The 17,175-nt window shown below is 49.2% G+C and overlaps 2 protein-coding genes across 5 annotated transcripts in view; one reads left to right on the top strand and one right to left on the bottom strand.

The window, feature by feature from the left end:
• Positions 1 to 5,370, bottom strand: part of LOC122172930 (C-type lectin domain family 4 member F-like) — a 70,426-nt gene extending 65,056 nt beyond the window's left edge. Inside the window, exons 1-2 of one of the 3 annotated variants that reach the window (XM_065598399.1) lie at positions 5,099 to 5,344; positions 2,359 to 2,475 (exon numbers count right to left, since the gene is read on the bottom strand). In XM_065598399.1, coding sequence (XP_065454471.1) covers positions 2,359 to 2,475; positions 5,099 to 5,159 — 178 coding nt within the window. In that variant the 5' untranslated portion in view covers positions 5,160 to 5,344. Of the gene's footprint in view, positions 1 to 2,358; positions 2,476 to 5,098 lie in introns of all 3 variants that reach the window. The other 2 variants (XM_065598400.1, XM_065598398.1) reach the window with 2 other exon arrangements.
• LOC112061285 (C-type lectin domain family 4 member F-like) overlaps positions 1 to 17,175 on the top strand; it is a 269,396-nt gene that overhangs the window by 178,587 nt on the left and 73,634 nt on the right. The window lies entirely within an intron of this gene.

A 17,175-nucleotide genomic window follows, 5' to 3' on the forward strand; every position in this document is an offset into this window, starting at 1 on the left:
CCAGTTCCTTTAATATTCTTGGATGGAGATTATCCAGGCCCCCCAGATTGGTCCTATTAAGGTGCTCGAGTTTGACTTCCACCTCAGATGGGGTAATTTCTACTTCCATATCCTCATTCCCATTAGCCAGCCTGCCACTACCCCTAACTCCGCATTCCGTTTATTAAAAACGGAGGCAAAGTATTTGTTTAGGCATTTGCCCATGCCTAGATTATCTTCAATCTCCAACACACCCTCCATATTTGGCAGTCCCTTTTTGTTTATATGGCTATAGAACCGTTTACTGTTGGTTTAATTTCCCTTTCCCTTTGCAAGGTCCAGCTCTGCTTGGCTCTCAGCAGTTCTCACTTTTCCCTGCAGTTTCTGATCTCCAAGAGGTAGCTTTCCTTGGTGATCCATCCCATCTTCCATTCCTTATAGGATTTCTGCTTTCTCTTAATCACATGTGTGAGATGCTTGTTCATCCAGCCTGGTCTGCAACCCTTCCCTAGGAAGTTTTTCCCCTTGCTTGGGATGCAGGCTTCAGAGAGCTTCTGCAACTTTGACTAAAGTAATTCAAAGCCTCCCCCACTTTCAGATCCTTGCGTTCTTAAGCCCAGTCCATTCCCCTAGTTAATTGCGTTGATATATAAAAGTTTCCCGATTTGAAATCAAGGCCCCTAGTTGCAGACCTAGTTTTGTTTGTCCTTCCATTTAGTTGAAACTGAATTAGCTCATGATCACGCGAACCAAGGTTGTCCCCTACAACCAGCTCTTCTCTGGAGGTCCTCCCTACTCACCAACACTCAGTCTAAAATGGCATCACCTCTTCTTGGCTTGGTGACTATTTGGTAAAGAAATCTGTCAGCTCTCACAGCCAGGAAAGTGTGGGCCCTACTATTATGATTAGCACTTGTCCCCCAATATATAGCCAGAAAATTAAAGTCTCCCATAATCACACAGCTCTCAGAAGTATATATTTCATTAAAGTTATTCTGGAGCTCTCTATCCATATCGAGATAGGATCCTGGGGATCTGAAGCAGACCCCAAGCACTATCTTAGGGGAGCCTGTGGGAGCTTTCTTCCCCAAAGTGATTTTGACCCAAACATACTCTATTTTATCCATTCCAGCGCTTCTAATTTCTTTACGGTCAGTCATTATTAATATACAATGCTACTGCACCACCTTCACCTTCATTTCTGTCTTTTCTGAACGGCACATACTCTTCATTGTCTGTACTCCAGTTCTGGCTACTATTCCACCATGTTTCTGTTATCCCTGTAACATCTGGTTTCACTTCCTGCACCAGTAGATCTAGTTCCTCCATTTTGTTCCCCAGGCTTCTGACATTGGTGTATAGACACCTTAGTTGTTTCCACTCGGCTTCGCCAGGGTTCCTCACGCGATTAGGTACAGTCATGCTACTGGCAATATCACCTACTACTTGAATGTTAGCATCATTGGTAGGGGAACTCTCTTTCCTCTTGATGTCCATTCTCCTACCCTCTGCTGTTCCTTTCTCCATTGCAGGTGCAGCGGAAGAAGGACTGAGCACCCCGAAGGTAACTCTGATGGGGTGGGGAGTGCATGGTGGCCCTGGGATGGGCGGGGGGGTCGCTGGGCAGAGGAGACAAGTGGGGCGGTCACGTGTCCTCCCCTTTTGATTGTGGCCCCCCAGCATGGGGAGGCACCGTCGTCTGTGCCACTCACTGCCCCTAAGGATCAGGGGCTTGTCTCCCCTCTCCTCCAAGAGCTCTCCACTCCAACTCCCTGTTTTCAGCTCTGTTTGCTGGCTCCAGGGCAGGGACTCTTTGGCAGAGCAGGGAATTAAACCCAGCAGTCTGAGCCCCCAGACAAGCGCCCGAACCACTGGGCCGTCCGGTCTCTCCGTAGGGCATTTCCATTGTGCCATGAGGAGACCTGGGGCTGAGGCTCACGCTGGTGATAGGTGGTCAGGAAAGGACCCAGCGTGACCCTCAGAGCGCAGGTTGAGCATGTGGGGCTGCCTCATGTGATCTGAAGTCACTGAGGTGATGCTCAGGCAGGATGAAGTTCACCCAGACCATCCCTGACAGGCGGGTGTCTAACCTGTCCTTAAAAACCTCCCGTGATGGGGATTCCACAGCCTCCCTAGGTGACCTGTGCCGGTGCTGGACCATCGTTAGACTTAGAAAGTTTGTGCTAGTATCAAACCAGCAGGGCAAGATCTTACAACTCCATTCGAACTCCCTGGAGTAGGAGATTTATTTGGAGGGACAGACTGGAAACACGGTCGATATTCTGCTGAAGTGTGGGGGTGCCCTCCCCCCCCCAGTCGAGCCAGCTGGCCTGTATGGAAGTTGGCAAACGTTGGGCTTGGAGCTGCAGTTGGACTTACATAGAAGCATCACAGCCAGGAGGGACGTGGCCAGGGCCAGACTCAGGAGGAGAAGGACAGCAGTGACGATGCCCCCCGCCCTGGGCCGCCAAGGGACCGATGTCTTGGGAGGATTTCCTTGAAGGAGAAGAAGAAACGTATCCATGGAAAGTTACAGCTCAAATGCCACTGACCGAGGAAACTCCATCCCCCAAATCCAATACCTGCTCAGCCTCCTATTCATAGAATCATAGAATTATAGAATATCAGAGTTGGAAGGGACCTCAGGAGGTATCTAGTCCAACCCCCTGCTCAAAGCAGGACCAATTCCCAGCTAAATCATCCCAGCCAGGGCTTTGTCTGTGGTTCCCTGACTGTGGTTAACAGCAACAGTGGAATCAGGCCAAATAAGGTCAGAACCGACCTGAACTCCAATGTGGAAAGCGACCCTCCCTAAATCAGGAGTGACTCTAGTGCCAGGCAGGCGTCCTGTGAGAGAGATCTGGGAGCAGGATTTCCCCCTGCCTCAGCATTTCTTGAGAGGGAAGTTTCGGGCTTGTGAAGTTCAGGCCCAAAGGAGTATTTTTAAATGAGAAAAGGAACCTGAACCAACTTATGAAATATGAAAACAATGAGGCAGTGAAATGAGGGGAAATGATTCTTTGCAGGAGAAAAGTGGGGCTGACAGCAGCAGTGTGCTCAGAAGGGCCTTTCTCCAGCATCCCTGTCTAATAACCCATCCCCAGGATGCTGGGCTCCTCACTGCCAGGCAGCCAAGGGGCGAATCACAGGGCAAAGCCAGAAGACTGTGTCTCCCCTGAACATTAAAGGGAGAAGACTAGAGCTGCATTCGAGCCAGGATCTATGTGTAGACAGAAGTAAGTGTGCTCTGTGTGATGTGGATTTGGTCTCCCCAAGCTGAACGGCAGCTGCTTGGAGACGCAAGACTGTCAGATTCTCCTCTCCCTGAAAGTCTCAGCCTGCTGCACCCCCTCCCTATCTGATCTGGGCCTCAGCCATTAGCTCGCGCTGCTCCCCCACAGGGTGTGGTTCCAGCAGATAACACTCAGATGCCCAGATAATCCCCTTACATTGCAGAAGTGGCTTCTCTCACGGTAACCAAAGGGTGAAGCTGCCTCTCACTAATGTACTGAGTTTACAGTTCTCAGCCTTTCCTGAAACAGATTCTGGGAGGAGCTTCTCTGTCACCCAGCGCAGGCTACATTGTCCCCTTGTGTTTTCCTTTGTCGCTGCAGAGAGCCTAGCTGAGCTCGGTGCGTAGCTGCACCTGCCTACTGAACCTCACATCCTCACCCGCACCCTCCACTTCTGTCAGCCCCGTCTCTTAACCCTTCCAGGGCTTCTTTCATGGACCTGTCCTCCATGAACTTACCTAGTTCTTTTTTGAACCCTGCTATTCTCTTGGCATTCACAACATCCTCTGTCAAGGAGTTCCACTGGTTGACTGTGCATTGTGTGAAGAAATACTTCCTTTCGATTGTTTTAAACCTGCTGCCTATTCATTTCATTTGGTGACTCCTAGTTCTTGTGTTATTAGAAGGAGTAAATAACACTTCCTTATTTACCTTCTCCACTCTAGTCATGACTTTATAGATTTCAGTCATATCCCACCTTAGTTGTTTCTTTTCCAAGCTGAAAAGTCCCAGTCTTATTAATCTCTCCTCATATGGCAGCCATTCCATACCCCTAATCATTTGTGTTGCCCTTTTCTGAACCTTTTCCAATTCCAATAGATCTTTTTTGAGATGGGGTGACCACATCTGCCCACAGTATTCAAGGTGTGGGTGTACCATGAATTTATATAGAGGCAATATGATATTTTCTCTCTTATTATTGGTCCCTTTCTTAAAGATTCCCAACATTCTGTTGGATTTTTTGACGCTGCTGCACATTGAGTGGATGTTTTCAGAGAACTCTCCACAATGACTCCAAGATCCCTCTCTTGAGTGGAAACAGCTAATTCAGATCCCATCATGTTATAGGTATAGTTGGGATTATGTTTTCCAAGGTGCGTTACTTTGCCTTTATCAACACTGAATTTCATCTGCCATTTGGTTGCCCAGTCACCCAGCCAAAGCACTGAGAGGGGCCCCTTGTGCTGGGAGCTTTAGGAAAATAGCCTGGTCCTTATCTCAGAACTTCCAGCTCCATTTGCTCCTTGTCCTTGGAGGAACAGGTTCCCTTCCCTCATCCCCGAGCCCTGGGGAAAACCCTTCTCTACTAACACAGCTAGCATCTCCCTCCCCCTGCTCACGGTTAGAAGCATGTGCTCGAGCAGGGAAGGGGCAGAGGGTAAGGAAAGGAGGTGTCACTGTGAAACAGGGGGATGAGAGGGAGCTGGTCCCCAGAGATAGGGGCTGTGAGGATTTGACCCTGGTGATCTCCTCCTGGGAGAGGCTGATGGTGGCAGTGAGCTGGGGAGGGGGAGCCTGGATGGCTTTTATGGCCAGCCCATGGCACTGCGCTGGCCAGCAGGAGGCTGGGATGCTGGACAGGGATTCCCATCTCTCCCACCTGTGCCCTTCTCCCACTGGGGACTGGCAGGGGAGAGAATGCACTGGGAAGCACTGACCGAGCACCCTCACCCACTGCCCGTGGGGCTGTCTAGCCAGCACACGGCTGAGCTCTGGGGACGTGGTCAGTGGAGCAAGCGATCGCTGCCCAGAACACTCTGCAGAGACCGCAAAGCCAAGGAAAGGCTTGTGGGAGTCCAGGGTCCAGTGCAGCCTCTTGTGCTTACCTTTGGGCTGGGGAGCAGCTTCCGTCATCTCCATGTCGTCATAGATATTCTCATCCTCCATTCTCCTGCCTTTGCGCTGAGCTGAGCCCCTGATCACTGGCCTGTGGGTCCTTTCAGCAGCCTGCTGGGTTAGAGCCTCCCTCTGACAGCATCTCTGGGGGAGGGGCAGGGAGGTGAGGGAGGAAGGATGGGGGTGGGGTGCAGGGGAGAGGTGGTTGGATGGGGGTGGATGGGGAGGGGGAGGGAGGGGAGAGGTGGTTAGATGGGGGAGTGGGAGGGGTTGAGGGGAGAGGTGGTTGGGTGGGGTAGGAGGGGGAGGGTAGGGGAGGGGGGAGGTGGTTGGATGGGGAAGAAAGGGGAGGGCAGGGGAGGGGAAGGGAGGGATGGTTGGATGGGGAAGGAGGGGAGGATACGGGAGGGGAGGGGAGGGATGGTTGGATGGGGGAAGGAAGGGGCGGGGTGGGGGGAGAGGCGGTTTGATAACTGTCAGCTCTGTGTTCTTGGGGAACCAGGGTGCAGTATCCAGGCTGTCTGACTGATGAAATATACTGCCCGCACCACCAGCCTCTGCTTAAACCAAAACCCGTCAGAGAAAAGACTTGCAGAGAGAAGTGAAGGGCGTTGGGAGACACACCTAGACCCCTCCTGACAAGGGTGACAAGACTAAGTCTTCTCCAGTAGCATACAGAATGGAGAGCAGAGAACCACACTGAACTCTGAGACTAGAAAAGCAGGGAAGCACTGCATCATGGGGGATCTCTGCTCCAGATGCTAATGAACCTACGCCTGCCCACACCCAGCTCAGCAATTATCAGACCAATTCTAGTAATGAATCCTTGATTGATATTCAAAATACTGAAGCAGCCTAGTTGCATTGTGAGCTCCCTGGAAGAAAACACCACCCAGAGCCAAGGGTGATCAGCTCCTATTGTCTAGCCCAGGGGTAGGCAACCTATGGCACGTGTGCCAAAGGCGGCACGCGAGCTGATTTTCAGTGGCACTCACACTGCTCGTGTCCTGGCCACCGGTCCGGGGGGCTCTGCATTTTAATTTAATTTAAAATATCCCTGCAGGGCCCAAAATACTGTGGGGTTTGCTCACCAAGTAGGTTACTGCCAGTACAATTGTGCTGTGGGAGTGGAGAGAGGGACGTGCTGAATCTGGGATGCGTAAGGGTAACAGCTTGGAAGTGCTGTTTGACCCAGTCCATGGAGCCCAGGGGCACATAAAGGGGGGGCAGCTTGAAAGTGCTGCTTCCTCCAGCCCATTGAGTCCAGGGACAGATAAGGGGTCAGCTTGAAAGTGCTGATTGACCTGGTCCGCTCAGACTTGCTCTGTTAATGTGTGTGTGTGTTTGTGTGTGTGTGTGCGTGTGTGTGTGCACGCACATGCATCCGGTTCTGGGGCTCGAGGGCCCCAGCCCTAGGGAACCTAAGTCCTGCAGGATAGCTCCATTGAGAGGGGACCTGCAGAAGGGAGAAGTAGAGCTCCATATGAAAACACACATGACACAAGCAGTACATTGATAGAATTACAGAACCGCCCCCTCCCCAAAGAGTAACCAAAATAAATGAACGTACCCCAAAGTAATGGGCAAATCTGGTAACAGGTTGGATGGGGGAAGGAGGGGGAGAGGTGAAATGGTTGGATGGGGAAGGAGGGGGAGGGCATGGAGGTGAGAGGCGGTTGTTTGGGGAAGGAGGGGGAGGAGGGGAGGGGAGACATGGGTATATGGGGAAAGGAGCCATGAAGAAAGAGGAAGACAGCGCTCTGTCGGCAGCGCCTGGCCATAGGTGCTGGATCTAGGGGGGCTGCCATACCCCCTGGCTGGAAGCGGTTTCCATCCCACGCAGGGGTTACAGTTCGGTTCAGTGGCTCTCAGCACCCCACTATTCACATTGTTCCAGCCCCCTGTGCCCAACCTTTTATGGCCCCCTCTTGTGGGTGGGGCTCTGGCGAGAGCGTAAAGGCGCCGCACGTGTGGTTGGCTGCCGGAGGTCATGCAGCAGAGGGGCTGGGCCTGGGGAAGCCTGTGCCCTCTCCTCTCCTGGGCTGCCCCCAGCTCCGCCACAGCCATGGCAGTCCTGCTCTGTGTCCTGGTCCCACTTGTGTTGTGCGGCCTCCAGCATCACCCAGCTAAAGCACGGTGATGGGCAGGCTGGGGGCAGTGTGGGGCCAGGCCTGTGTCCTGCTCCTTGCCTCTTGACCACACTCCCCCCCCCTCCCCGACCGTGGCACCCTGGGAAGTCACCCACATCGCCCGCCCCTACGGTCGGCCCTATCCTATGGGCATCCACGACTGTCCAAATCCGCATCTTTTCCTGTGTGTGACCAGCCACAGGTGGGAGTTCTGCTGTCCAAAGAGACAGAACCTGCTCACTGCTCCAGCGGTAACATGGGACGAGAGGGGGCACGTGTGGAATCAAAGGTTAGCGTGTTACACAAGCACTCCTGGTGAGTATTAGCAGCACTGGTACAAGCAGCCAAGTGGGCACATGCCCAGCGATACACAAACTGGGGTGGCTGAACGCCGACATAACGTTGTAGCGTAGACATGGCCTCGGTAGCCATCTCTGGGGCTGTACAGGAAGTTTCCAGGCAGGACAGGCAGCATTGCAGGTTCCGCACACTCACCGAGAGCCGAGCCGGTCAGAGCTCAGGGGGAAAGGTTACAAACATGGGAGCTAGAGACAGTCCTGGGGGCTTGGTGGCTGATCCATGCAGGACCAAGAGCTGTATCTGCTGTGACAGCTGCATCCCAGTTCCTGAACCCCTTTGGAAACAGGCTCCTGATTCCCCATCTCACTGAACAGCGAGGAGATGGGTGTCTGGTAGCCGTGGGACGGGTGTAACCCCCAAGGAGATGACCTAGATTCCTGGGGCTCTGTCTGCTGGCAGCTCGGGGGAGCCAAGGCAAACTCAGAGTCTGACTCTGCCCAGCGATCACTAGGGATTCACATGCCCCTCCCAGGGAGCTCAGGAGAGGGAAGAAGCCATTTTGAGTAGAGCAGTACTGTCACCTCCTGTGACTTGCAGGCTATGCCTCTGTTAATGCGACCTAAAATTGCATTTGTTTTTTTCTGCAACAGCATCGCATTGCTGACTCATGTTGAGGTTGGGATCCACCACAACTCCCAGATCCTTCTCGGCAGTGCTGATGTCAAGCCAGTTTCCCCCCGTTCTGTATTTGTGTGTTTGGTTGTTCTTCCCTATGTGTAGCACCTTACATTTGTCTTTCTTGAATTTCAGGTTGTTGTCTATAGCCCAGTTCTCCAATTTAGCAAGATCCCTCTGAATTTTAGCTTTAACCTCCTAAGTGTTGCAATCCTCCCCTCCTAGCCTTGTGTCATCTGCAAACTTGTGTCATCTACACCCAGTGTACGGGGAGATTTTGGCAAACCAGTAAAGTGCCTGAAATCACTATGGCTTATTGCTAAAAAGAACCAAGTCAGCAGGGGAAGCGGTTTGGGGCCACAGAAAGGGCAGCTTGACTCCGTGTCCTTCCTAATAAGAATAGTGTTGAAGTTGCTGATATATGCATTTTAGAGGAGCAGGGATGTGTCTGACAGGGTCTCAAGGCTGCAAAATCTGGGGAAAACCCACACCTGGTTAATCAATAATCAGAAGGAGAGACCAGTCCCAAAGAGTCCCACTTACCTCAAACTTTCCCCCCTTATTTATAATACAATGACATGTCCCTTAAGGAAAACTTGTTAAGTAAGCAATGGTCCAGCAAGAGGTTTCCTTTACTCACTATGAGAAGTACCTTAATTTGCAGCTGGTCCCCTTGAAATGAATGAGGCCACTTGTTGAGGAAGGTATAACCCAGTGTGGATTAGCATGGCAGAACCCAGCCCTACTGCATTAGGAGGTTTTTGTAAGCTAGCTTCCATCCACAGCCAATGTGAGAAATAACATTTTCAGAGGAGGAAAGGGGGATTTCTGCCCTAGCCTAGTGTTAACCTCAAGAGAACATGTATTCAGACTCTCTTTGTACTTGTTAGAGGAAAGGGCAGAAAGGGAAAGAAATATATGTGGGATAAGGCAAGAGATCCCTATGCTTCCTATTTCCTTAGATTCGACCCTCCCTATCCAGCATCTGTCATCTGGTTGGTTTGATCTTCCCTTAAAGAGTCCCTCCCAACCTTGAATAACAAGGAGTCAGTCGTGATAAGTTGAAAGACAAATGAAGTGTATTGCGGGATTGGTGTACAATAAATGGGGAAAAGAAAAGGAGGGAGTAAACAGTAAAATTATGTAAGACAGTGATTTTCCCCCAAATAAACCCTATAAAAAGAAGAACAGGAGTACTTGTGGCACCTTAGAGACTAACAAATTTATTAGAGCATAAGCTTTCGTGGACTACAACCCACTTCTTCGGATGCATATAGAATGGAACATATATTGAGGAGATATATATACACACATACAGAGAGCATAAACAGGTGGGAGTTGTCTTACCAACTCTGAGAGGCCAATTAATTAAGAGAAAAAAAAAACTTTTGAAGTGATAATCAAGCTAGCCCAGTACAGACAGTTTGATAAGAAGTGTGAGAATACTTACAAGGGGAGATAGATTCAATGTTTGTAATGGCTAAGCCATTCCCAGTCCTTAATGAATATGATACAGTTCTGCGGTGACCTAGAATCCTACTTTCGACGTCTCCGACTCAAAGAATATTTCCAACATACCTCTGAACAGCATACTAACCCACAGAATCCTCCCTACAATCAAATCCGGTTTGAATAAGGACTGGGAATGGCTGAGCCATTACAAACATTGAATCTATCTCCCCTTGTAAGTATTCTCACACTTCTTATCAAACTGTCTGTACTGGGCTAGCTTGATTATCACTTCAAAAGTTTTTTTTTCCTCTTAATTAATTGGCCTCTCAGAGTTGGTAAGACAACTCCCACCTGTTTATGCTCTCTGTATGTGTGTATATATATCTCCTCAATATTTGTTCCATTCTATATGCATCCGAAGAAGTGGGCTGTAGTCCACGAAAGCTTATGCTCTAATAAATTTGTTAGTCTCTAAGGTGCCACAAGTACTCCTGTTCTTCTTTTTGCGGATACAGACTAACACGGCTGCTACTCTGAAACCCTATAAACAGGTACATAAACCCCTTAATAGAAACCTCCTTCTATAGATCAAGCATTGATTGTTTCTTGGGACCTCAATCCTCTGGCTAGTTGAAAGCCATTGGAGAGGAGCTCCAGGGAGTCCCTTGATGTTCCTCTGGGTCTGTAGAAGAGTAGATGGTCCGTCGGGGGACAGCAGCTGAAGGTGGATGATGGTAAGTGGGATGTGGCTGTCTGTCCTTCTCTTCTCTTTGCAGGTAATGACAAAGTAGAAGCAGAGCTGTGGAAGGAAAACCCAAGCCCCCTCTACCACTAGGATGGGTAGGTGAGTGCAAGTCAGACCCTCACTGTCACTCAGATGGACAGCAACTGAGCAGTGCTCGGGGCAGATTTATATAATCTGGCTCGGGAAACCCTGTAGAAGGAGCAGAAAAACCCTTCTAGGAAGCCCTGTGAAAAAGGCGGTAAAAACCAGGTCTATCTAGAAGTTGTTTACCACTCCTGAGGAGAAATAAAAGGTGGGAAAACTGTGATCAGCTAGATGACATGGGCACAAAGGCCATTTTGCAAATCAATATGGGATCCTGAAATTATACCAAACATACAAAATGGATATAACCCAACAATCCCCTCCTTGTAGGAGTTATAGCGATAAGCATAACTACTACAAACATATAAAACAGATACTTAAACTAACAATCCCAAGGCATTAATATCAAATTGTACCCTGGGTGTCCTCTTACCGTTTCCTTTTTTATACATACAGAAACCAATAATTAACATAATCAGATAGAGTCATAATCAGTTGTAACAAGTATTTTATTCCATTTACTGATTGTAAAAGACAAAAGAAAACACTTTGTGACTGCATGACGCTCAGAGATAGCCTATCTGCAGAACATCCCACCCCTTAACTTTTCCCCCTTTATCTGTCGGTTTGAAGATTTCATCTGAAATGCTATTTGGGTCCTTGGCCTCTGTCACTTTCTCCACCAATTCTGCCCCTAGAGCTAAATGTTCCCGGGTTAAACAGAGGCACTGCAGTGCGTATCCCAATGTGATGATGATATTTAACACACTCTCCAGACACAAACTACTGCTAATGTCTTTAATTTTACAGTTTACATCTAAAGACCAGTACACGCAGTCGTGATGCCTCTGACCGGGGGCATCTATGCTGCACCCAGGACAATCTTCATTTTGTTTCTCTCTCAGGCAGTGCTTGATGATTCCGTGCACAGCTGCTCGCACAATTGCATGCATCACGGTTTGACGGTTATGAACTCGCACCGGCTTAATACCGAATTTCCCCCTCAACGTTAGATAGTACAGGCCTATAGAATAAGCATCCGCCGCTGTTTCGGCATTCTGTTGAGCATCTGGTTCTGGGTCTGGGCCAAAACAGATCAGGCCCAATCCGCTGGACCCTTCGGAGCTCTCGGTGTCCAGAACCGCCAAGTCCTCTGAGGAACCATCGCTCAGCTGCTCAAAAATTTACAGGAAGAAATACGTGTAAGGCATTTTTGTACTTTTTCATAACATGCTTTAAAACCTTTTACACAGTGTGTCAAGAGACCCCTTCCACATACGCTTTTAAAAACAACAAACAACAACAAATGCAATACGTCTCTGTGCAGGCGTGATCCAAAAGGTTCTAGCCAACCGAGCACCGGTGACTGGGTCCCTGCCAAACCATCCCTTGAACATTCTTACATACAACGTACCTGTGCCTCCTCTCCGTACAGCCCTTTGTTTGATTCGCTTGGGTTCTCCTGGCTGGGGTCCAGAGTCTCAAAGAAATCTTGGCCCAGGGGTCTGGCCTTGTATTTCTCCTCCGCGTCGTTCTTGTGGGTACAGGTGTTGTTCACTATCCCTGTCTCCCCGTTCCCCGTCTCAAACACTCTTCAGGTCCCATAGATACGTCTCTTCAGAGAGGCTTGACTGCCAGTGTTGGCCAGGGCCTTCGAGGTGCAGCCATCTTTAATCATCAGACCTGTTTAAATAGAAGCTCCTCCTTATCTTATCTCTAATCCACTGGCTCACAAAGGCTGTTTTTGCTAATGAGCTTTGCGGAAGAAGCACGCTGCTTCAAATTGTCCTAACTAAAAAATGACCAATGTTAGTCTAAAACATAGGGGAAAACTTTTTTATCACTATAAATTACTTTCATAAACAGGTTCTCTGTGTTTTTGCTAACAGCCGCTTTGTTACAGCTTCAAATTGTCCTCACTAAAAAATAACCAATGTTAGTCTAAAACATAATGGAAAACTTTTAAAAATTGTTTGTTACTAAGGGCCTATGGTTTTAACCTTTATTAAAGTCCCTATATAAGAGGACAACATGATGGGAAAGACGCTTGGGGTCTGCTTTTTTAGATAAGAATAAGGCAGTTAAAGGGGGTGGGAGAGGGAGATGGCTCCTTTTTAAAAACCTTGGGACTGTAGGATTGGTTCAGAAAAATGTAATCTATGACCCAGCTGTAGAACAGCCTCTGATCGGTCCGATCCAAAGGTGGAGATAACTATCCTGAGGGGCTGTGAACCTGGGAAGTTGCCTCTTTCCCCAGGAACAGCCGCAAGGGTAAGATCTCTCTCTCTCTCTTTCTCTGACTCAACCACGTGCTGTCTATCCTTCCCTTTGCAAAGGGGCTTTTCTTGCCCTGTTCTCTCTTTTAACCAATCTTTATATGTTTCTCTTTTATTTAAGACTTTTTAAATGCTCTTTTCTTAACCTGTCCTTGTATTTAATAGTTTAAACGAATCTTTCTTAACCAACCTTTATAGTTTTACCAGGAGCTTACTAAATAGTCTCTGCCTTAGTAAATGCCATTTTGCCATGTGTTCTTTTTTAACCTATTTTTAATATTATTTCATGTTTTTAAATGCTCTTTTCTTAACCTACCCTTATATTTAATACACCTTTTACATTTATCTCAAATATTTTTATTCTTTAATAACATACCAAACTAGTCCTTTAAAAACACCTCTCCTTCTCCTACTCACCAAAAATTTCTTTTCTTTAATAACTTGCCTCTCTTCTTTCAAACTAACCCTTTAAAAAGAAAAATCTTTATTCTTCTTTAAGTTCTCTTTCTATTCTTTAATAATATGTCAAACTACACCTTTAAAATAATCTCTTCTTACTAAACCTAAGCAAACAATCTTTCTTTGCTTTTTCCCCCTCTAACCCTTACCAAATCTTTCTTTCTTTAATCTTTAAGATCTCTCACTCTATTCTTTCAAACTTTTTCTCTAAACAATCAACCAAATGTTTCAAAACACAAACACGCAACATTCCCCCATCCAAACAAAAAATAATCAAACTTTTTTTTTCAAAATGGCCAACAGCACCAAACCTTGACACCAACAGAAACGAGAACAGAGGGCAGGACATAAGTCCTAAATGGAGCATGGAAACCTGTCAAAAATACATGGTGATGAATACTATCGAGGTATATACTATTCATATCCCAGCCTGTCCATGGGCCTGCTTACAAATCCACCTGAAAGACAGAGTGCAGTTGGCATCATTCCACAAATTCAAGTTGCTTGAGCGGGTCTCAACACAGTCTTCTCTGCCTTCTGTCCCCTGATGCCAGTTGTCTGGCTGATTCTCCTCCAAGAACCTACAGATCAGAGTGTTAATGTCTCAGAGAAGAACCACAACCAATTCCAGAGCTCAGTTCTGCTCTACAGACTCTGTTGTTGGTACGGGACCAAGACACCCAGCAATGACACATTGCAGCGATCCACCCCCCGGCCACCCTTCAGAGTTCTCTACAGCACTTGTGGCCCTGGTAACGAAGGGCTTCTGATGGCAGATGGTAGCAACTGCCCTGTGCCTGACAGGCCAGCAAAGAGCCCAACTCAGTCTGTGGCCCCAAATGCTGACAGCAGCAACTCTGATCTCAGTGACCAGAATCAAAGCACGTGGCACAGCACGTCCCAAGCACCCCCGAGATGGGAATGCAGGAACGGGAAGAGAGGGCAGCGGGGGTCAGTCATTAACTTCTCATGGCCCTGCTTATGGGCCTCGTCCACAGCCCACTGAGGTCACTGCACCGACTGCAGCTGGCTCCGGCCATGCCCCCGCCCCACAGCCTCCCCTTCCCCAGCCTGACAGAGGGGAGAGCGCAGTGCAATCCCCAGGAGAGTGTGAACCTGCCGCTCACTCCAGACTCACCTGGCTGTACTGAGTTGACTTGGGGCCAGATCCTCAGCTGGTGTAAATCCCTGTGGTTCATTCAAGTCAATGCCGAGTTACCCCAGGGGAGGCTCTGGCCCTGGGTCTCCGTGGCACTGAACACACACTCCGTGTTTAGGCTCCTGCTCTGAGCAAAGGGGCATTAGCAGAAATTCCTGAGAGGATTCACTGCTGTTGTGGCAGCGCCCGGGGGCCTCCCTCAGGATCGGGCCCGCTGTGCCGGGTGCTGCATAGACACCAGGGGCCGTACAGACGCTGCCCGAAAGAGCTTGTGACCAAACGTGTAATGAATGATCACTTCTCTCAAGCTTTACTCACCCCCTGCTTGCGTCTGCTCTGTATTCTGTGCCATCCACCCAGCGCCAGCTGCCTTCTGTCCCCAGGTCGGTGAGTCCAATCCAGTGACTTTCTTCCTTGGTCTCCTTGGAGAGAAACTCCTGCACAACACAGTTCGCAGCATGTCCAGGTCACCCAAGAGAGGCTGCAGGATGCAGCCGCAGCTGCCTGGGCTGAACAGATTTGGGGGAGAGGAAAGGGCGTCTGGTGGTGTGAGCAGGGCACTGGGCAGTGGGAGACACGGTGTCCTGCCCCCAACGCTGACAGTGACTAGCTGGGAGACCCTGAGGGGGTCCTGGAGCATCTCTGTGTCTGTGTCTGCATCTGTATCTGCCTGGGGCTACCAGCAGCGACCTGTCTCAGAACACTCCCCCCACAGCCCCTCAGAGCTGGGCTGCGGCAGTGACTGACGGGCACCTCAGAGTTCACACCAGCGCCCTGCCCTTGGAGGAGGAAAAGCTCGGAGGAGAGAACTGGGTGCAAAGCCTAGTCCTGCCGGAGGGTGGGATTGGAAATACGGAAAATCAGAAATGAGCCTAACCTCAAATCCCCCTCCCCCAACATCCCAGACTGTGGGAAGTCCAGATCCTGGGACTGTTCCTCTGCCCATCTCTTCTTTTAAACTGATGGGTGAATCCCCAGAGTCAGGTTCCAAGGCTTGACATCCTCTCCGATAGTTTCCAACCTCAGCTGCCACCTTCCACCTCCTTCTGGTATGAAACAAGGCACTGACCCATTATCCAAGCCCCTAGGAGCTTCCTGTACTCACCTGTTCTGCCTGGGAGGAGACAGAGGTCAGGTGCGAGTCCTGAGAGACACAGAACCGCTCGGCCTCATCCCACGACTTCCTTTCTTGTGAAAAATTAATAGAGGTTCCCACCGTAAAACCTCCAGCCCCTGGGGAGCTTTGTCAGCACGTCACCTAGGAGCAGAGTCTGAGGTGAGACGCCCGGGCTAAAGTCACAGGGACACACGCAGGGAGCTCAGGGTTTCTAGTGCTGCATTTCCCCTGCCCTTCAGCTGCCCCAAGCTCAGGGAACTTCTGAATCCTGATTCTCCAGCATCACAATAAGTAATTTTTGTGGCTACATGATGGATCTCAAAGAGCGCTGCAGAAAACAGACACCATGTAAGTAATAGCAAGGAAATGTGTTAGATTATCTTTTCTTTTAGCTTGTGAATTTTCCCTATGCTAAGAGGGAGGTTTATTCCTGTTTTTTTTTTTTTTTTTGTAACTTTGAACTTGAGCCTAGAGGGGAATCCTCTGTGTTTTAAATCTTTTTATTACCCTGTAAAAAGTTCCTTCCATCCTGATTTTTGCAGGTGTGATTTCTTTTACTTTAAAAAAAATAAAATTCTTCTTTTAAGAACCTGCTTGATTTTAGTGTCTTAAAAACCAAAGGGGTTGGTCTGTGCTGACTTTGTTAACCTATTGATTGGTATATAATTCTCACGCCCTCCCAGGAAAGGGGGTGTAGAGGCTGTGACGGAGCAGGGAGCAGGGCGGATTTGACCTGGGAATGTTGCAGGGGAGTTACACTGGGGATGGGGGACTTCCCTTGCAGGAAGCTACCTGAGCTGTAACCTGAGCCAGGAGGCGGGTTAGGAGAAGTGACACCTTCTGGCCAGGAGACTGGACAAAGGAGACGAGGAGCTGGGGGGAGGGGGAAGAGAGCTGCTGGAGGGGGTTTTGTTTTCAGTTTTGTGCTGGGTGGTGCAATGCAGGGAACCCCAAGGCTGGCGTCTAAGCTCCCTGCCCCCCAGAAGGACTTGACTGAGGGGTCCTGGCTGTACCTACAAGCCCTGTTTTAGACTGCGTTCCTACTGTCCAATAAACCTTTCATTTTACTGGCTGGCTGAGAGTCACGGTGAATCCCAGGAAGAGGGGTGCAGGGCCCTGACTTCCACCTACTCCGTGACAGCTGGTGGTAGAGGTGGGATTCGAACCCATGGTCCTGAAGAGACTGGAGCCTTGGGGTTCCCATATAAGGACAAGGAAAGGAATTTGTGCCTTTGGGAAGTTTTTAGCCTAAGATGGTGAAATATAAGCTTAGGGGGTCTTTCATGCGGGTCCCCACATCTGTACCCCAGAGTTCAGAGTGGGGAGGGAACCCTGACAGCAACCTTTCAAGTGTTTGAAGATTGCTGTCATATCCCCCCTTAATCTTCTCTTTTCCTAACCAAACATACCCATTTCCCTCAGTCTTTGCTCTGATGCCTTGCACTGGGATTGGAGACGTGGATAGAGAGCTACAGCAAGACCAAGAAGAATAGAGGACATAGGGCTAAGAAAAGGGATGCGATTTGGAAGAGAAATAAGAGATGAGGAAAAGCAATGGGCCACATTATCTGCATATAAATCAAAGGGATTGCGCTGTCTAGCTGTCACCAAACATCTGCAGCATTCAACCCAGGTTTTTGGCCCTATATGCTAATCTCTCCCCGAACGTGT

The sequence above is a fragment of the Chrysemys picta genome, chromosome 5 (genome assembly GCF_011386835.1).
Source record: "Chrysemys picta bellii isolate R12L10 chromosome 5, ASM1138683v2, whole genome shotgun sequence".
Lineage (NCBI taxonomy): Eukaryota > Metazoa > Chordata > Testudines > Emydidae > Chrysemys > Chrysemys picta.